Source organism: Ictidomys tridecemlineatus, chromosome 6 (genome assembly GCF_052094955.1).
Source record: "Ictidomys tridecemlineatus isolate mIctTri1 chromosome 6, mIctTri1.hap1, whole genome shotgun sequence".
NCBI classification, from domain to species: Eukaryota; Metazoa; Chordata; class Mammalia; order Rodentia; family Sciuridae; genus Ictidomys; species Ictidomys tridecemlineatus.
Window position 1 is genome coordinate 81,629,381 of NC_135482.1, and position 17,283 is coordinate 81,646,663.

At 36.4% G+C, this 17,283-nt stretch overlaps 1 protein-coding gene across 15 annotated transcripts in view; it reads right to left on the minus strand.

The window, feature by feature from the left end:
* Ppfibp1 (PPFIB scaffold protein 1) overlaps positions 1-17,283 on the minus strand; it is a 234,677-nt gene that overhangs the window by 9,317 nt on the left and 208,077 nt on the right. For 8 of the 15 annotated variants that reach the window (XM_078015004.1, XM_078015003.1, XM_078015001.1 and 5 more), the window contains 11 exons: positions 12,429-12,544; positions 11,504-11,560; positions 9,995-10,055; positions 9,616-9,645; positions 7,154-7,325; positions 6,656-6,688; positions 3,943-4,093; positions 3,050-3,178; positions 1,354-1,504; positions 577-688; positions 371-459 (listed from right to left, as the gene is read on the minus strand). In XM_078015004.1, the coding sequence (XP_077871130.1) occupies positions 371-459; positions 577-688; positions 1,354-1,504; positions 3,050-3,178; positions 3,943-4,093; positions 6,656-6,688; positions 7,154-7,325; positions 9,616-9,645; positions 9,995-10,055; positions 11,504-11,560; positions 12,429-12,544 (1,101 nt within the window). The remainder of the gene's footprint in view (positions 1-370; positions 460-576; positions 689-1,353; positions 1,505-3,049; positions 3,179-3,942; positions 4,094-6,655; positions 6,689-7,153; positions 7,326-9,615; positions 9,646-9,994; positions 10,056-11,503; positions 11,561-12,428; positions 12,545-17,283) is intronic. The other 7 variants (XM_078015011.1, XM_078015009.1, XM_078015000.1 and 4 more) reach the window with 3 other exon arrangements.

The following is a 17,283-nucleotide window of genomic DNA, read 5'->3' on the forward strand; positions in this document are numbered from 1 at the left end:
ACTCCACATTTAATTTAAAAATTTCTTTATGAGATTTAATTCATAAACCATAAAACTCATCCAAAGTAGATACTTCAATGTTCATCTTGTTGAAAATATATATATTATATATTTATTTTCTGGATAGCTTAGTTTAAATTAAGTTTTGCTTAGCTTAAATTGAGGTTTCAGATAATCCCAGAGCAGTTGCAATTGCCAAATCCTACAATTTCTAGTCACAGGAAATATTTTCCCCTCACTCAAGTTAAAGTGACATCTTCATACTCTGGTGGATCCATTAGGAAAACATTATATTTTGATTACTCTATTTGTATATTTTTCAAAGGAAAAAAGTCTTAACTCCTCCAAACCCTAGCAAAAAATCACTTACAACTGTCATGTAATGTAGCATTCGACCATCCACCCGTCCTTCATCAAATTGGGTCTTATACTGGGGGAGGCCAATATCATCCAACCATCCTAAAGAACAGAAACCAGCATCATTACAGTGTCACAAAACACTTGTTTTTGTGATTAAAAAGAAAAGGCAGCGATATTTATTTACTTATTATTTTATTTAAAATAAAAACCTCTTACTAGTGACCCAGTTGAAATCCAGCTTCCCATGATTGGTTTCTTCCTCGGATCCTAGAGCTTGCAGTGCCAGCTGGAGTTTCTTTCGATGAAGTGAATGCTTGATTCCAAGTTCCTAAAACAATAAAAAATAACTAAACTTATATTTCTAACTATGTGGGCTTATGACTCTGAAAAATGATGCAAATTCTTCCAAAATGAAGCTAACAGTAAGGATTCAATCTACATTAAATAACATACTAACTCAGGCTAGTAATGTTGCTGGATAAGAGGTTGTTAGAGAGCTAAGATGACCCCATTAATTTCGTGATATATTAGACATTCCCCAGTGACTTATTTTTTTGTAAGATAGCAACTGTGGCATGCATAATAGGAACTTCGCTCGTATTTTGTGTAAAATTTTAAATAAATGGGGCACAGAACATTTTTTCTTTTTATAAAGTTAAGATGAATTGCATATATTACGTTGAAAAGATAAGTCAATGTGATAAAGCCACAAAATGATTTTAAGTCATATGAGCTTAAGGTTTATTAGTATAGCTATATAATTATTTTTCCTTAGAATTCCCAGTGGCTTTTTTGTTCCACAAAGAATCATTAAGACCAGGCCCTTCCTTTTAAGTCCATGAAATGAAATAAGTATAAAGTGGCTGAAAACTCAAACCTTTTCAAGATTACTAACACTGGCTCCACCCATGCCCCTTCCTGGAGTATAAAGTTACCATATAATTATATTCTCTTTCTCTTAGTATTTTATAAATAAAATAGAGAAGCAGTCACCTTCTCTAGATCTTGCTGAGAAGCCTGCAAAAGTGTTTGACCAGACGCAATCCAGTGCTTGCCAGAATTCAGGTAGGATCCCAAACCTTGTTCTGCAAGCCAATTACAAACTTGCTCCTTGGTCCATTTGGCAAATGGTGTATCCAAGTCACTGCAGGAAAATGAACAAGTGCATGAGAAACAATTCAAAGACAATTGTGTGGCTTATCATCAATTTTTAACAACTCTACATTCAATAGATATGGAAAGTCCCTGGCGATACACAGTTGACCATGAAAAATTTAATTTTTAATGTGTATTTGGAGAAGGAAGTAGTACCAGAGTTGAAAGTTATCTTCTAAGACCACTGTCTTCATTTTAAATAAAACCGCAAAAGATTCAATGTGATTTAGCAAGAATATGTTCTATAGAAAAACACTAAGTTGAACCAACACAAGTCACTATAACCAGTTTCAACCAATGTTGTTTTAAGACTGTATTCCCAAACAGAAAACACTAGGACAAAAAAAACTCAAGTCTAACTGGAATTAACTTTGACAGAATTATGGTTTTTTTCCTGATGATAATTTATGGGAAGAGGACAATATGCTGCTATTGAGTATAAAATAGAGTAATCAAAATAAAATTTCTGTTTGCTTTTACTTAGACACAGTGTTCCTATTTGGAGGGAAAAAAAGTAAAGATGAACATGACTTTGAATTTTTTTTTTTTTAATGCATAAGGAAGTCCTTTATTGTATTCAAAGAGAACATATGGCAAACGAGATCACTAGGTATTTGGAAAAGGCAAAGGGAGTTTTCTCCTTGCTGAAATCTGTGTCCAATGACCTGCCTGTTGGGAGGGACTGTTTTAAATTTAGTATCAACACCTTGTACTGTGTGTTTGCCAACCCCACCTCTCCATGCTTAGAAGGTCAGAAGAATAGTTCTCCACTTTGATAAGGGTGATAAAAGTTCTTAAGAGTCTTAATACATAAAACATTACATAGCCTTGATAAGTCTAAGAAATGTGATAGAATTTGTCTTTAAGTATTTTCAAAGACTCCACTAGTCTCAAATATTTATTAAATGGTTATTATTTGCCAGATACTTAAAACATATTAACATTTAATCTTCACAATCACCTTTTGTGATGGGTCTTAACTATTATGACAAGAAAATTGAGAGGTACACAGCATGGAAGTCATTGTTTATGATCATCTGGCTAGTAGAAAGCGTAAGGACAGAAACCAAACCCAAGTTTCAACTTACTCTTCTGTGTGTGTGTGTGTGTGTGTGTGGGCAGGGGGACAGTGTGTGGCTGAAGGCCAAACTTAGGGTCTCACACAAGCTAGGCAAGCACTCTCTACTACTAAGTTGTATACCAGCCCCTAGAGTCTACTTTTAAGCACTATGCTATCCATGGCTATTCTTCATAATACTTCCGAAGCAATAATTATATAAAATTTATGTCCAAGAACCACTGTAATACAGATGTGGCTGACACTTTAGCTCTGGCTCCTTACCTAACTCACCCAGTCCTCATTTTCTCTCCAGCTCTCAATCATGGACAAACCACACCACTGTAAAGATGACGAACCCTGTGTGATGATAAGCTATACTTTTAATAATTTAACCTAGTGACAGTATACTGCAGGTGTCCCTGAGCCTTGATGCTTAGGTAGAGATGCTAACATTCATTCATTGGCTATACTTACCTGTTAGACTGTCCCAAATCTCGAGACCAACCCAATCGGGGGCCTGCAGTTGCCCTTGTCCCTCCTCTTTTGAATTCAGGCTCAGCCATGTCATCTGGGTTGAATGTAGTTGATTGACTTCTCCTAAGTCTGAAGAAGACACAACCCCACATTGCCATATATTAGAACTGAAGAAGCTTTAGACTTTAAAGTCAATCAACTTATTTTCTTGGCAGTACTGGATATTGAACCCAAGAGCACCCTACTGATTAGCTATACCCCCAGTTCCTTTTATTTTATTCTTAAAAATTCTGATACTGGGTGTTTTTTTTTTTTTTTTTTTTTTCCGAACTGGGGATTGAACTCAGGGGCACTCATCCACCGAGCCACATCCCCAACCCTACTGTATTTTATTTAGAGACAGGGCCTCACTGAGTTGCTTAGTGTCCAGCTTTTGCTGAGGCTGACTATGTACTAGTGATCCTCCTACCTCGGCTTCCGGGCTGCTGGGATTATAAGCACCACTGGGATAATGGGCGCGTGTCACCACACTTGGCCTGAGACTGGGTTTCATTAAGTTGCCCAGACTGGTCTCAAACTTATGGTCCTCCTGCCTCAGTCTCCTGAGTAGCCGGGATTACAAGGATGCACTGCAGAGCCCAACTAATCAGAACATTTTTAACTGGTACGTAGATTTGAGCTATTCTTCCTTGTAGTGTAGTAATGTATATAACTATACTTAAACTTCAACCAAAGCCCATTGAGTTAATAAATCCCAAATCACGATCTTCCTTCCATAAGAGGAACATAAAAGCTTTAAAAATTTCATACCCATTTTCAGCCAGATTTCCAATTATCCCTACACTTGAGCAAGTAAGACAAATTCCACTTTACTCATTCACTCTTTCACTTACTTTCCAAAGAGTCTCATGATACCTCTGGATTTCTTTTTGGAATCTGGAGATGGTGGAGATATCTGGAAAGGACTGTTTCCCTGTGAATCTCTAGCCTGAGAAGATGTCCCAGCCAGATCTAGGTGCTCCACTGTCTCCTTTTCTGTTTCAGCTATTCCAAGAACAGAAGAGAAGAGTTGGTGAATTTTAAAATGCAGAATGAACATGATTAGAAATCAATCTTGGTTTTAGCAACTGTTAAGGATTCTTCTTCTGTTGGTCTATAAATCAGTGACTAATCGAGAGCTTGATAAATATGAAAAATGTAACACAAATGTATATTCTACACTACAGTTTACTATCTTGAGTATAAAGATGATTAACTTAAAATCACAATTGCATTGAGATTAAAAGTGTGAGGTGGGACTTCTAAACTTTCTTCAACTCATCTGAACTCCAATCTTACAGTTAGTTTCATGGCACTGTTGACTACCTCCCACGCTCTTTAAAAGCACTCTCTCTCTTTGTTGCTGCCCTGACACTCCTAGATCATCATCTGACAGTATCTCCTTTGCTGTAGCATTTTTTTTTTCTTTTTGCTACTAGGGATTGCACCCAGGGGTACTCCTCTATCACTGAACTACATCCCAACCCCTTTTTTGAGACACAGTCTCTCTAAATTACTGAAGTTGACCTCTAGTTTGCTATCTTTCTTTCTCAGGTGGAATCATAGGTGTGTGCCACTGCACTCAATGCATTCCTGGTTTCTTTTCCTCTTATTCCATTTTAAGACTGGAAGTTCCCTCTGTAGGATCTTTTTGACAAGCTCATCCACTTGAAACTTGGCACTAAAAAATAGCTTTTACTTTTGTGTGTGTAGTCCTGAGATTAAACCCCAGGGCCTCACACATGCTAAGCTAACACTCTTATCACTGAGCCACATTCCCAGCCCATTTTTTATTTTGAGATAGGGTCTCACTAAGTGCTCAGGCTGGCCTCAAACTTGAGATCCTCCTTCCTTGGTCTCCCATGCAGCTAGGATTAGAGGTGTGTGCCTCTATGCCCAGCTTAAGCTTGGCACTAAGTGATGGTTTTATCATTTAAGAGTAGGTGGAATAAAATTTCTGGGCCTGGTCTCTTCTCCCAATCTCACTATCTGAACATTTGTACATGTTCCCAATTTAATGTGCCAGAGACATTTTGTACTCAAATCCAGCCAACTTCCTTGAGAGTCTCTTATATTTAATATTCTCTTTGTTACTCCATTTAAAACTCCATTTTCTTTGTATCCCTTTTTTTTCCTTTGGCATTTAATCACCTCAGTTACCAAGTACTACCTATCTCTCCAATACTGAGGAGACAGGGTCTTACTAAATTGTTTAGGCTGGTCTTAAACTTGCAATCCTCCTGTCTAAGCCTCCTGAGTAGCTGGGATTACTGGCATGAGCCATGGCACCCAGCCCAGCAATTTTTAAAGAAATTTATCCCAATTTATTATGATTTGGGCAGTGAGAAAATTTTAAACTGGATATACATAAATTTTCCTTTTGATATAAAGTTAGTACCTATTTATTTTGCTTTAAAATAATAACATTCATATTTGCCACTGCCAGATCTATTTTAGTTCTGTTAACTGTCTCTTAGTGGATACAAGGGCTACTATTTCTTTGATGTGAGATTTTATACTTAGTAAAGGAAAGTAAAAGTTGTACAAAAATCACAAGAACAATGTTTCAGCAGGATATACAAGATGCAGAAGTTGACTTTTCTAGGAAGCAGGGCTGTGATTACAGGTTACACAATAAGCAGCAATTGCCTCTAAGCAACAATAATCCAATTCTAAGAAAGATGAAGCAGATTATTTGAAAAGAGTTGTCTAAATAGATCATCTTGTTTTATGTATCCAGTGCTCATTCTAGATGTTTAAGACTACAAGAGAGCATGTCACTTTTGCTGGTCCACATGAATACACATGTGGATGTCTATATGAGGTGACAATACCCACTGGGAAAACCAAGGGAGCCTACCCATTCACACCCTACAGACAAGATGGATACTGGTGTCCCTGGAAATGTTGCCTAGCTCACCCTCATTTTAAGAGAATCATATTTTCCTTTTGAAGACTCTTTTTTTTTCTCTCCCTACTGAACACTGCCATACAAAAAAAGCTTCCTCTCCTAAAATCACTTTGAGGTGACTCCTCAGGTAACATGTAAAGTTTCTTCTGTCACTGCTAAATGCTGTCTCCATCTTCAAAGCAGTAAGATGTCAGAGAAATGCTCCCTAAGGTAACTGAGTCCATACTTATCATCTCAGTTCTTCTATAAAGCTTCCGACCTGACTAAAAACATTTCTTTTTGAAGGCTGGGGGAAAGGTACACATGGAAAAGGGATTGGAAGTGAATGAGTGATGATATGTGTACCAGGGGTTAGAGAGCTGGGATGGACAATGCCAGGATACTCCTACCCTTGACTCTGCCATCTGCAGGGCATTTTGGGGGCCTCTCAGGTCTCCCCACAAGGTGTCATCAGCCTTGGGTAAAACTGTGGTCAAGCTTGGAAGCAAAGGTTCTATGGAAAACTTTTTGTAGAAAATGGAAAAACCAATCTGGAATGGAGAACTACGTTTTCTGATTGCTGCCAGCTCCCTCTAGAGATTACAGAGGCCAAGAGCAGGGATTAGATAGGTTTGGAGCACAGCGCTGGTGAAGGTTGACATGCAGGGGTACAATACCTAAGGTGGGTGCACTGGCACTTCGTTTACGATCTTCAGAAATCCCAACAATGCACACAATCACACGCAGCCCAAAGGAGAGAACACAGGGGTGACAAAATGAAACAGATGAGACTCCTCCTAACAAATGTGCACCATGGAGGAAAGGCACACACTGTGCTTCTGAGGCTACACATAGACTCCACCAGGGCTGTCAGCAAGGGGTTAGCTTATCTACTATCAAAACAGATGGGACACTCTCTAATGATGCCACAGACAATCACATTTTTAGGTCTTTCTGCTGTTTATACCACAGGAAACAGCGTATGGTACGAGTTGATACATCCTCACACTGCTAAATTAAATCCACTGAAAAAAACATCATTTGCTAACTATATCTGCCCCTCCCCAAGTCATTCACCATCATGTACAAATAGATGAATAGGGGAAGGAAGAGACTGATCTTTTCCCTATTTTTTCCCTCAGAGATCAGGTTTCATGCATCTTGGCCACACATACCCAAGTTTGGTGCACTTGCTGTCCTTTTGTTACTTTTGATTTTAAAGAAGCCCCGGCCAAAGGAAGATCTTGCTTTTCGAGTGCCAAAGGGGTTGTCATCCATGGAGGCATCTCGTCCTGGAACTTTGGGAGGGAGGCTCCCAAATGTGCTACTTTCTCCTGAAGCTTTATCCTGAGAGAAGGGTGACAACAGTGAAACAGAGCACTGATGTGCACCATCCTTGCAACACACCAGGCCCCGCACTAAGCCTTAGACCATGATATATGCATATTTTGCTTAAAAGAATAACTAAGAGCTGGGCATATAGCTCAGTGGCAGAGCACTTACTTGCCTAGCAAGATTGAGGTACTTGGCTTCAATCTCCAGAACCGGGGGTGTGTGTGTGGGGGAACTGAAGTAACACATTGATTACCAATATAAAATAAAATAGAAGTATTTTTTTAAGAAATCCACAATGAAAGCTACTTAAAAAAACAACAATAGCAACAAGATAAACACCCTTCATCACTAATCCATAATCAATGTATTTACAGTTTTAAAAATATTTAAGATAAGAGAAATTATCAAATTTTACTTTTTTATGTTTTAAAGAATTTAACTTTTATTTTTTATTTATTTGTTTTTTCTGTGGTGCTGAGGATCAAACCCAGTGCCTCACCCATGCTAGGAAAGCACTCTACCACTGAGCTACAACCCCAGCCCAAATTTTATTTTATTTGCCTCATTCTTTAAGACATGGAATGAAGGTATTATAACCAGAATAGCATATTTCTAAATTTTCTAGCAATCATGATATAGAGCTAGAATACAGTTCACATGTTGCAGGCGGTAGGTGGGATGTTCTGGGGATTAAATCCAGGGGTGCTTTACCACTGAGAATATCCCCAGTCCTTTTTATTTTTATTGAGACAGGGTCTTGGTTAAGGTGCTGAGGCTAGCCTTCAACTCCTGCCTTAGCCTCCCAAGTCACTGGAATAACAAGGAGTGTGCCACCAAGTCCAGAACAGTTCACATTTTTATATTATAACTCTATCAACAGAAGCCTAATGTAATTCTGCAAAGCAGGCATTAGCCCACATTTTTATATTAGCAATATAAGGAGATTCTACTCTGTTATTTTCAACATTCGAAGAGTAATACAATGCAGATATAAACAGCAACTGCTTATTTTGGGCTTTTTGGTTATCTGAATTGGCAATTATAGTATCATAGTATTATATGGTTTTAGTATTATCCCAAAATGCTTCTAGTTTCATGTTTTTGTCCCTAATATCTTTTGCATTCTGTTTCCTTCTTTTGTACAGGTAGAGAAAAGGGTAAGGGGAAACATAAGCATCTAAGACAGAGATTTTATTCTATGTATCTAGTGCACATAGTAACTGCAAGTTTACAGATGATGCAATGTAGTAGCAGGGTTGTTATCTGTGTCTCAATACTGATGTCAAAAATTCAACCATTTATTGAGCTGACAAGACAAAAAGGACTTAAATGACAGCCCTCTTTACTGACTGCCTTGCTAGTTCTATCTACGTTTAACACAGGTACTAAGAGTGGACAGTCAGGAGACCACCTCTGGAAGTAGCCTGTCAACCCAACTGGAACCTTTACAAGTTCATGATTGAAAAGGAGGGCAAAGAAGTACATGTAGATGATATCCTAAAAATACCAAAATGTATGCCTCCAATGGAAATGGTGTTATAAAATAAACTACTGGTAATCTAAGGGCTTAAACACACACACACACACACACACACACACACACACACAACACAGACACACAGACACATATTACTGGGGACTGAATGCAGGTGTGCTCTACCACTGAGCTATACCCCCAGTCCTTTTTTTTTTGTTTGGTTTTGTTTTGTGATAAGGTCTCATTAGGTTACCCAGGCTGAAGTTGAACTTGTGATCCTCCTGCCTCAGCCTCCTTAGTCAATGGGATTATAGGTGTGTGCCACCATGCCCTATCAAGAAGGGCTTTTAATAAGGCCTAAGGAAACCCATTTGTGATCATTAAGAACATCAAGTAATATGACTGTGAATTTGTAATTTTGATTTTGCTTAATAACTGTTAGGTGATATTCAGATAACATAAAATTAACTATTTTAAAATGAATAATTCAGTGGCATTTAGTACATCTACAATGTTGTGTAATCACCACCTCTAATTAGTCCCAAAACAGTTCCATCATTCTGAAGCAAAACCCCTCACCATTATGCAGTTTCCCCCCATTTTTTACTCCTTTCACCACTATACAAATCTATAACTAGTTTTTATGGACTTATTTATTCTGGATATTGCATACAGAAGAAATCATAGAAGATGCCCTTTTGTGTCTTCCATCTAGCATGATGTTTTGGTGGCTCTGAGAATTTTGGTCTCCTGGAGACATTTAAGCAATTTACATGTAATAGAAGTTGAAAACATTTTAATATTTTAATTTGGATATAAAATTACCTCTGAAGGCTTCTGAATAGACTCCTTTTCCTGTTCAAAACAATGATAACATTTAAGGTTGTTATAGGAATCCTTAATATATTCAGAATTTGTCATATACTGTTCCATAATCGGAAGTTTACATCACCTCTAAGCTACAAAATCTTAGTTTCATTTATTTCCTAAAATGTTCTATTACAATCTCCATTCTTGGTTTTATTAACTACTTTGAATTCTTATATTCATAATTAATATTTATTGTTAATTATGCCATGTTGCTAATAATTATCCATTAAAGAAGCTACAAGTCTTCTTATAAGTTTTATTTGCAAAATGAAAAAAAATGAAGATCCCTAAATATATTCTTCTAGGGGTAACAGGAAGAAAACACAAAACCTACCCCATTTTTTGTCTCCTTCTTCAGACTGCCTAGGCTGCTGGACTTTTGCAGACTTGAAGTTCTAAAAAAAATAAAATAAAATAAATAATAATAATAATAATTAGGATTAATAATATGTGACTCTGATTCCTGTTTCTAAGTAGATCATCTTAAAAAGAAACGAAAATTGTGTGTGTGTGGGTTGAATCTTGAAAATAAAAGAAAATCTGGAATCAGTCACTTACATACTTAACTAAATTATAACATTTAGTTCTTTTGAAAGCAAGGGTGGTTAATTATCCTGCCAATCTCTCTAAATGTCTCTTACATGTTAGAATAGCTGGAAAAGCACTTAGGTCTCTCCTTACAATGTCAACATTTTAAAACAAGCCAGTGTTTTCCATGGACTAATGGTGCATCCTTTGCATGTATACATTTTTATCAGGAAATTTAAATAACTATATACGATTTATATCTAATTCTTTTAATAAAATCAAGAATGACAATTTTATTTTCCAATTCACAAAGGAATTGTTTTTTTTTTTGAGCCTGGCAAAGCAATTTGTTTTATAGTTTGACCCAAGCAAAATGAAAGAATCTCTATTGCTGACCATAATAATTCATTAGCTATCCTAGGGAAGACAAAATGATACTATAAATATTCAAAAGAGATTTTCTCTTTCACATTATTAGCATTCAGTAAACAGATATGGAAATGGACTTTCTCACAAACTAAAAGTAGGAATATATGACCAGTTTAAAAAAAAAGGGGCTGGGGATGTAGCTTAGTGGTACAGTTCTTGTTTAGCATGCATGAAGCTTTAGATTTGAGCACCAGTATCACCAAAAGGAGAAAAGAAGAGAGAAAGGGAGAGACAGAGAGAAGGAAAAAAAAAAAAAGGAATGCATTTGCTCTAAAAATTATAAATATGCAAACTTTAAAAGCATTTCTTCTGTATTTATGTGTATGTAAATTGCTAGAAATGTTGACTACCAACTAAAGTAAAAGATAATGGCAAAACAGAAATGATCTCATCTTTGAGTACTGCTCTATAAAAAGGATTTCCTAATTTAATTCAGACTGCAACTTAGATAAATATTCATATTAGGTCATATAAGTGAAAATACAAAAAAATTTACAAATGAAACAAAACCCAGAAAACAACAACAACCTAAACTATTTCAACTTTTCCAGTCATCACAACACTCTGTGGGATGTTTTGCTGCTGGAATCAAAAGTATAAGTCAGTACAAAAAAGAATTAAAAGCACTGAAGTTCAAATAAATACTAATAAAGGATAAAGATCTGCAAAAACAGGGCACAAGCTGATGGTAAAAGAGTGTCTCTGTAAACTTATAACCCTGCACTCCCACCCAGTCATTACAGCTGCATTAATTTATTCATTAGTTTAACAGACACATACATTGTTACTAATACACTCTGTTAATATTGATTATTGTTAGTGTAAGAGACCCTTTTCTTTCTCAAGACTCAATCACACTTTTGACATTCAATAATATGTAACTTACAAAAGACCATCACACAACTGGGTTTCAATAGCAGCACCAAGGATTGCTTTTCCTTCACTAAAATGAAAAAAAAAAAAAGGTTTTATTAATGTCATGAATAAAAAAAATCTTACCAATGATCCCTGGCTTACAATGGTGTTAAGTCCTGAAAAACCCATAATAAGTGGAAAAATCATGCTGATTTTTCATCAGTGTTGAACAATCCTACCCAACAATGCAGCTTAGCCTACCTACTTAAACTTAGGACATTTATACTAGCCTACAGATGGGCAAAATCATCTAACACAAATCCTATTTTACAAGGAAGTGTTGAATAATTTGCCTAATTTACTGAATGCCATATTGAAAGTGAAAACCAGCAACATTGTAGAAGCTGAAAAATCACTGAGTTGAACCAATATAGGTTAGTACTGTCTATATATTCTATGTGAACAGAACTGTTAAGAATGAAAGAATAGTAAAAGAAGATATTTCTATTTTTTAATATTCTGCTTTATTTTAGTTGGCCTAAATGTACGATTAGGTAGTTAGAAGTATGACAGCAAAAATTCTATTTGCCTACAGAGATAGATTCCCTCTTCTGTTTCCTTCATAGGCATCTTCTAAACAGCCTTGTGGCATATCACTATTATTACTCTGCTTATAACACATTGTTGGTGACCCATGATCTAGGAAGTAAAATCCAAGTTCCTTAAAACCCCTCTCTAACTTGACCATTTCACATCTTCAGTCTCAGGTCCTATAACTTCCTGCTTTATGCCTTTTACTTCAATAATACATAACTGATTATGGGTTCCTGGCACATTTCTTCCTGTTTCCTGTTTTATGAGTAAAAACTGTTTATAAATACATGTGAAGCCTTTTTTTTTTTTAAATCTACTTTTGCGAACACTTATATTGCAATGGTAGGCTACAAATGACATACTTCTCTTCAAATGAAGTCTCTGGTTTAAGAGGCAACTTGGTTTTTTCAGGAGTTTCCATTCCTATAGTTGCTGCCGATAATGAAGGGACTGAAACTTGCAAGATGCTGGTGTGGAACTGTAATTACAAAAATACACACACAAAAAAATCAATCAATCAATCAATCAAACAAGCAAAGACTTAAGCCAGAGAGAAACAAAACATAAATAAGATGAATAAAAGGTATAGTGACAAAATCTTATACCTCATATACCTCTGTTTAGAACTCTATTGCAATATTTATAAAATTATTTCAGGAAACAAGCATCTATATAAAAGAAGCATTAATCAAAGAAAATATCCTGGAGAGAGGTAATTTTTAAACTTGGTTCTGAGTAAGACATTGAATACTTTGAGTAAGACATATCAAATACCATTAAGCAAGTTTATAGCAAATTTAATGGCTTCAGGCCCTGGCTAAATCCTTGGCTCTGACATACTTGCATATGTGATTTTAACTGCATCAATCTCCTCCTCTGTATAATGAGGATGACAGTGCCCACCCTCCTCAGGGTTCCAATGACTTCACATGAGAGTTGGAGAAAAGTACTTATTGTAGACAAAGCACAATTTTCATTTTAATTTCTGCCATTAATCTAACATGGTACATTGGTCAAATTAATCATTATTCCATGTGTGAACTAGTTGACTAATTTCAATTCACAGAATTGATAAAAAATGTAATTAAAACCAATTAAAATGTACTTGTGGCTATCACTAAAAAAGATTTTGCTTAATAACAATACAGCAACAAGTAAAATGTATAACACATTTTCTCAAATGCTTCATATATCCTAAAACTGGAGTGTGTAAAAGAATTTTAAAAGAATTTTATTCAGGGTTTCAGTTAGATTGTAGGTCATATCAGAGCTAATAAATCAAACACTTTGTGAAATATTCCAGTAAGAAAATGATCAAAATGTATCCCAATGAACTCCTGCAAGTTAAGCAGTTAGTGACAGCTCCTCAATTCTGAAAGGGAGCCAGCAAGCATATAAAGACCTTATATAGGATCAGCTCATAAAGCTCATTTGGTTAAGCAAGCAATGAATTCAGCTTTGTGATTTTTATTTCTGTTGTTGAGTAGCGGTCTCATCCTTTGACACTATTTAAGGTTATAAAAGGGGTGAGAGAGCACTTGCCTAGCCTTGGGTTCAATTCTCCCACTGGAAAAAAAAATGAATATTTATGTGTGTGAGTGTATATCAAAGGTATAAAACAAAGTCATATTATAAAATAGGATATTATTTCACTATCAGTTTTTCAGATTGAGTCTTATAATTAATCCTGGACAATTTATTTTATTTAGTCATTGTTCCTGTTTCCTGAAGTTCATATGCCTCCTTGGATTCCTAATCATGGGGAAAAAACAATGATACTAACACTCTGACCCACTTTCTTGATTTTGAAACTTTAAGGCTTTAGTTCCAGCCTCAAATCTTCCTTCTGGCTTTTAAGCAATGTGGCTGAACTCCTCAATTCTCATCCAATTATTTTTGTTCCAAACTAAAAACCTATCATTAAACTGGCATTCACGTAGCAAAGACTCTTGTTTAAAGATGGGAGATCATTTGGGTGTGTGGTACGTGTCCCCTCTCTATAAATGAAGCACACTCATCGTCAAATGTCATTTTCCCTTCAGTAAGAATATATAGTTAATAAGGAGGGGATTTCGCTTCTGAACTAGTTTATTTCTTAACTAATTCCTGATCGATGACATTTAAGAAGGAAATTTAGTTGTTTTCTCCTTGAATTCATTTTCATTCAATTCAAATTTCACTTTCTCATTATGTAATTATCAAGAACAGATATAAAAAAGTAAAGTTACCCATGTGTTTTTTCTAACTATAGAAAAATGTGAAAGGAGAAATGACCAAAAAAGGAACTGATAAATATAAAGGAGTTGAGACTGTTTAGTTAAAACTATTTCCCATTCCTAGTCTTAAATTTTATATACTAAAATTAAGACATGGTTTCAGGGTAAAAACAAGCACAAGTACTGTCAAAAAAACCTGGTCTCAAGATGAATCCAGGAACATGGCAGTAAAGCCCTTTGTTGACATCACAGGAAGACTGAATGTCTCACTGAACCTTTTATAAAGTCCAAAGACTGAAAATCAGGGGCTGTCCCCCAGCAACCTTAGAGGGAAACTAAGAGAAAAGCTTCTTATGAAGACGTGGACAATTCCAAGGGTTTAAGTAGTATACCAATGTTCAACATCTCTAGCAATTAGAGAAAAGTGAATTAAAACTACACTGAGATTTCATCTTACTCCAGTCAGAATAGCAATTATCAAGAATACAACTAACAATAAATGTTGGCAAGGATGTGGGGAAAAGATTTACTCATTGCTGGTGGGACAAAAAATTGGTGCAACCACTCTGGAAAGCAGTATGGACATTCCATCATTTGACCCAGTTATCCCACTCCTTGGTATATACCCAAAGGACTTAAAATTAGCATACTACAGTGACACAGCCACATCAATGTTACAGCAGCTAAATTCACAATAGCTAAGCTACGGAACTAACCTAGGTGCCATTCAACAGATGAATGGGTAAAGAAAATGTGATACACACACACACACACATACACACACACACACACAAAATGGAATATTACTCAGTCATAAAAAATGAAATTATGACATATGCCCATAAATAGATGGATCTGGAGACTATCATGCTAAGTGAAATAAACCAATGGCCACATGTTCTTTCTAATATATGGATGCTAACAAACAATAAGGGTAATGGGGGAGGAAGAATAGAAGTTCATTTGATTAGACAAAAGAGAATGAAGGGAAGTGGGGGAGGTGGGAATAGAAAAGATAGTAGAATGAATCAGACATAACTTTCCTATGTTCATATATGAATACACAACCACTGAAATTCCATATAATGTACAACCACAAGAATGGGATCCTAATTAGGATAAGTTATACTCCTTTGTATGTATGTCAAAATACACTCTACTGTCATGTATACCTAAAAAGAACATATAAAAAAAATCAAAAAACAAAAAAAACTAAGTAGGACACCAAGTCAGACTCAAAAGGACAGAGCAGGTAGAAAATGAAAAGGTAGCTTGGGACCTCTATGGCATTTTTACAGTCACAAAATTGCCTGTAAATACTTATCTGCAAATACTTGGAAAAGGAAAGAAGACTTGGATAGAAGACTGGGCCCTCATATAGGAACTGGTAACACTTGCCTAGATAGATTTTGAAATTGCTGCAGACTATGTCCATTGTGTGCCTTTAATCTATCTATCTATCTATCTATCTATCTATCTATCTATCTATCTATCTATCTATCTATCTATCTATTCATCCATCCATCCTAGGGAATTGAACCCTGGGGCACTTTATTACTAAGAAACATTCCTAATACTTTTTATTTTTGAGACAGAATCTTGCTAAGTTGCCCAGGCTGGCCTTGAATGTGAGATCCTCCTGCCTTAGCCTACTGAGTAGCTGATATTACAGGCATATGCCACTGAGCTCAGCCAATTTCCTCTCCTTAAAATGGGAAAGCCTATAGCAGGTTGCAGCACATCTACCCCACCACTGTATGTTGTGTGTAGAGTGGGGGGTGCGGAGGGGAGGTAACTTGTTCTTTAAGTTCCCAGCTACTTTAATTGATTGAAATGATTGTCAAGAAGCTGTGCCCAAAACTGTACCTGAGGAGTTTCACTTATATCTTGATCTGATCTGGATGACCAGCTCCTAGATGTCTTTGGAGAAAGACTGACTCTATGCATGGGACAGGGACATAAATTATGGCCAGAGAGTAAAATGATAGACTATATATCCCAAATATGTTTGTATCAACATATCCCACCTCATGTATTCTGACAATGTGGTACTGTGATTTGTCCATCAAGAGACAACATCTAAGTTCCCTCTCTTTGATTCTCAGTCACATAGAAGAGAGTCTATGTGACTTGTGAGATAAGTCATAAAAGGGGATGCAAATTTGCCTGGTCCTCTTGGGATTCTCACCCTTAGGACATAGCCACCACACTGTGGAAGCCAAGGAAGCCAAGCAGTCACATGCAATAGGCCTTAGAGGGAAGATAGGGCCTCAGCTGAGGTCCCAGCCAATAGAAAGCCTCCACCAAAGGACACATGAGTAAGTAGCACTCAAAGAACTCAAGCCCCATGGCTTTTGTGCTACTTCAGCTGTTGCCAAGTGGAGGAGAGATGAGACATGCTTGCTGAGCCCTCCCCAAATTGCACATTGATCAGCAAGGTAGGTACTGTCATTCAAGCCTCAAAGTTTTGAACTGGTGTACAACAGATAACAAACTGAGGGACATTCAAGTCTGATGTAATGTAGATGAATTTAAGATGGTTTATTCTCTACAGTGGCTTTTTCCAAGTCTAAACAAGTCTGAGGGAACTTTTATTCAATCATCTTTCAAAGTCACTATCAGAAATGACTAAAATAGTGGGCTGGGGCTGGGGCTGAGTGGTGAGTGCTTGCCTGGCATGTGTGAGGCCCCGAGTTCGATCCTCAGCACCACATAAAAAAAAAAATAGTAATAAGTAAAATAAAGGTATTGTGTCCATCTTACAACTTTAAAAAAATGATTAAAATAAACCTATTTATATCTCACTTTATCCCCCTTTATTAATTTCCTATGTATTCTTTAATAAATATTCTAATCTCATATGTAAAATGATATCTACCTCCTCCAGGGAGTTTTTCAAGAAAAAAAATTTTTGAGACAGGCTATATTGCTTAGACGGGCCTCAAACCCCTGGGCTCCAGTGATCCTCTCTTGCCTCAGCATTTCAAGTACCTGGAACCAT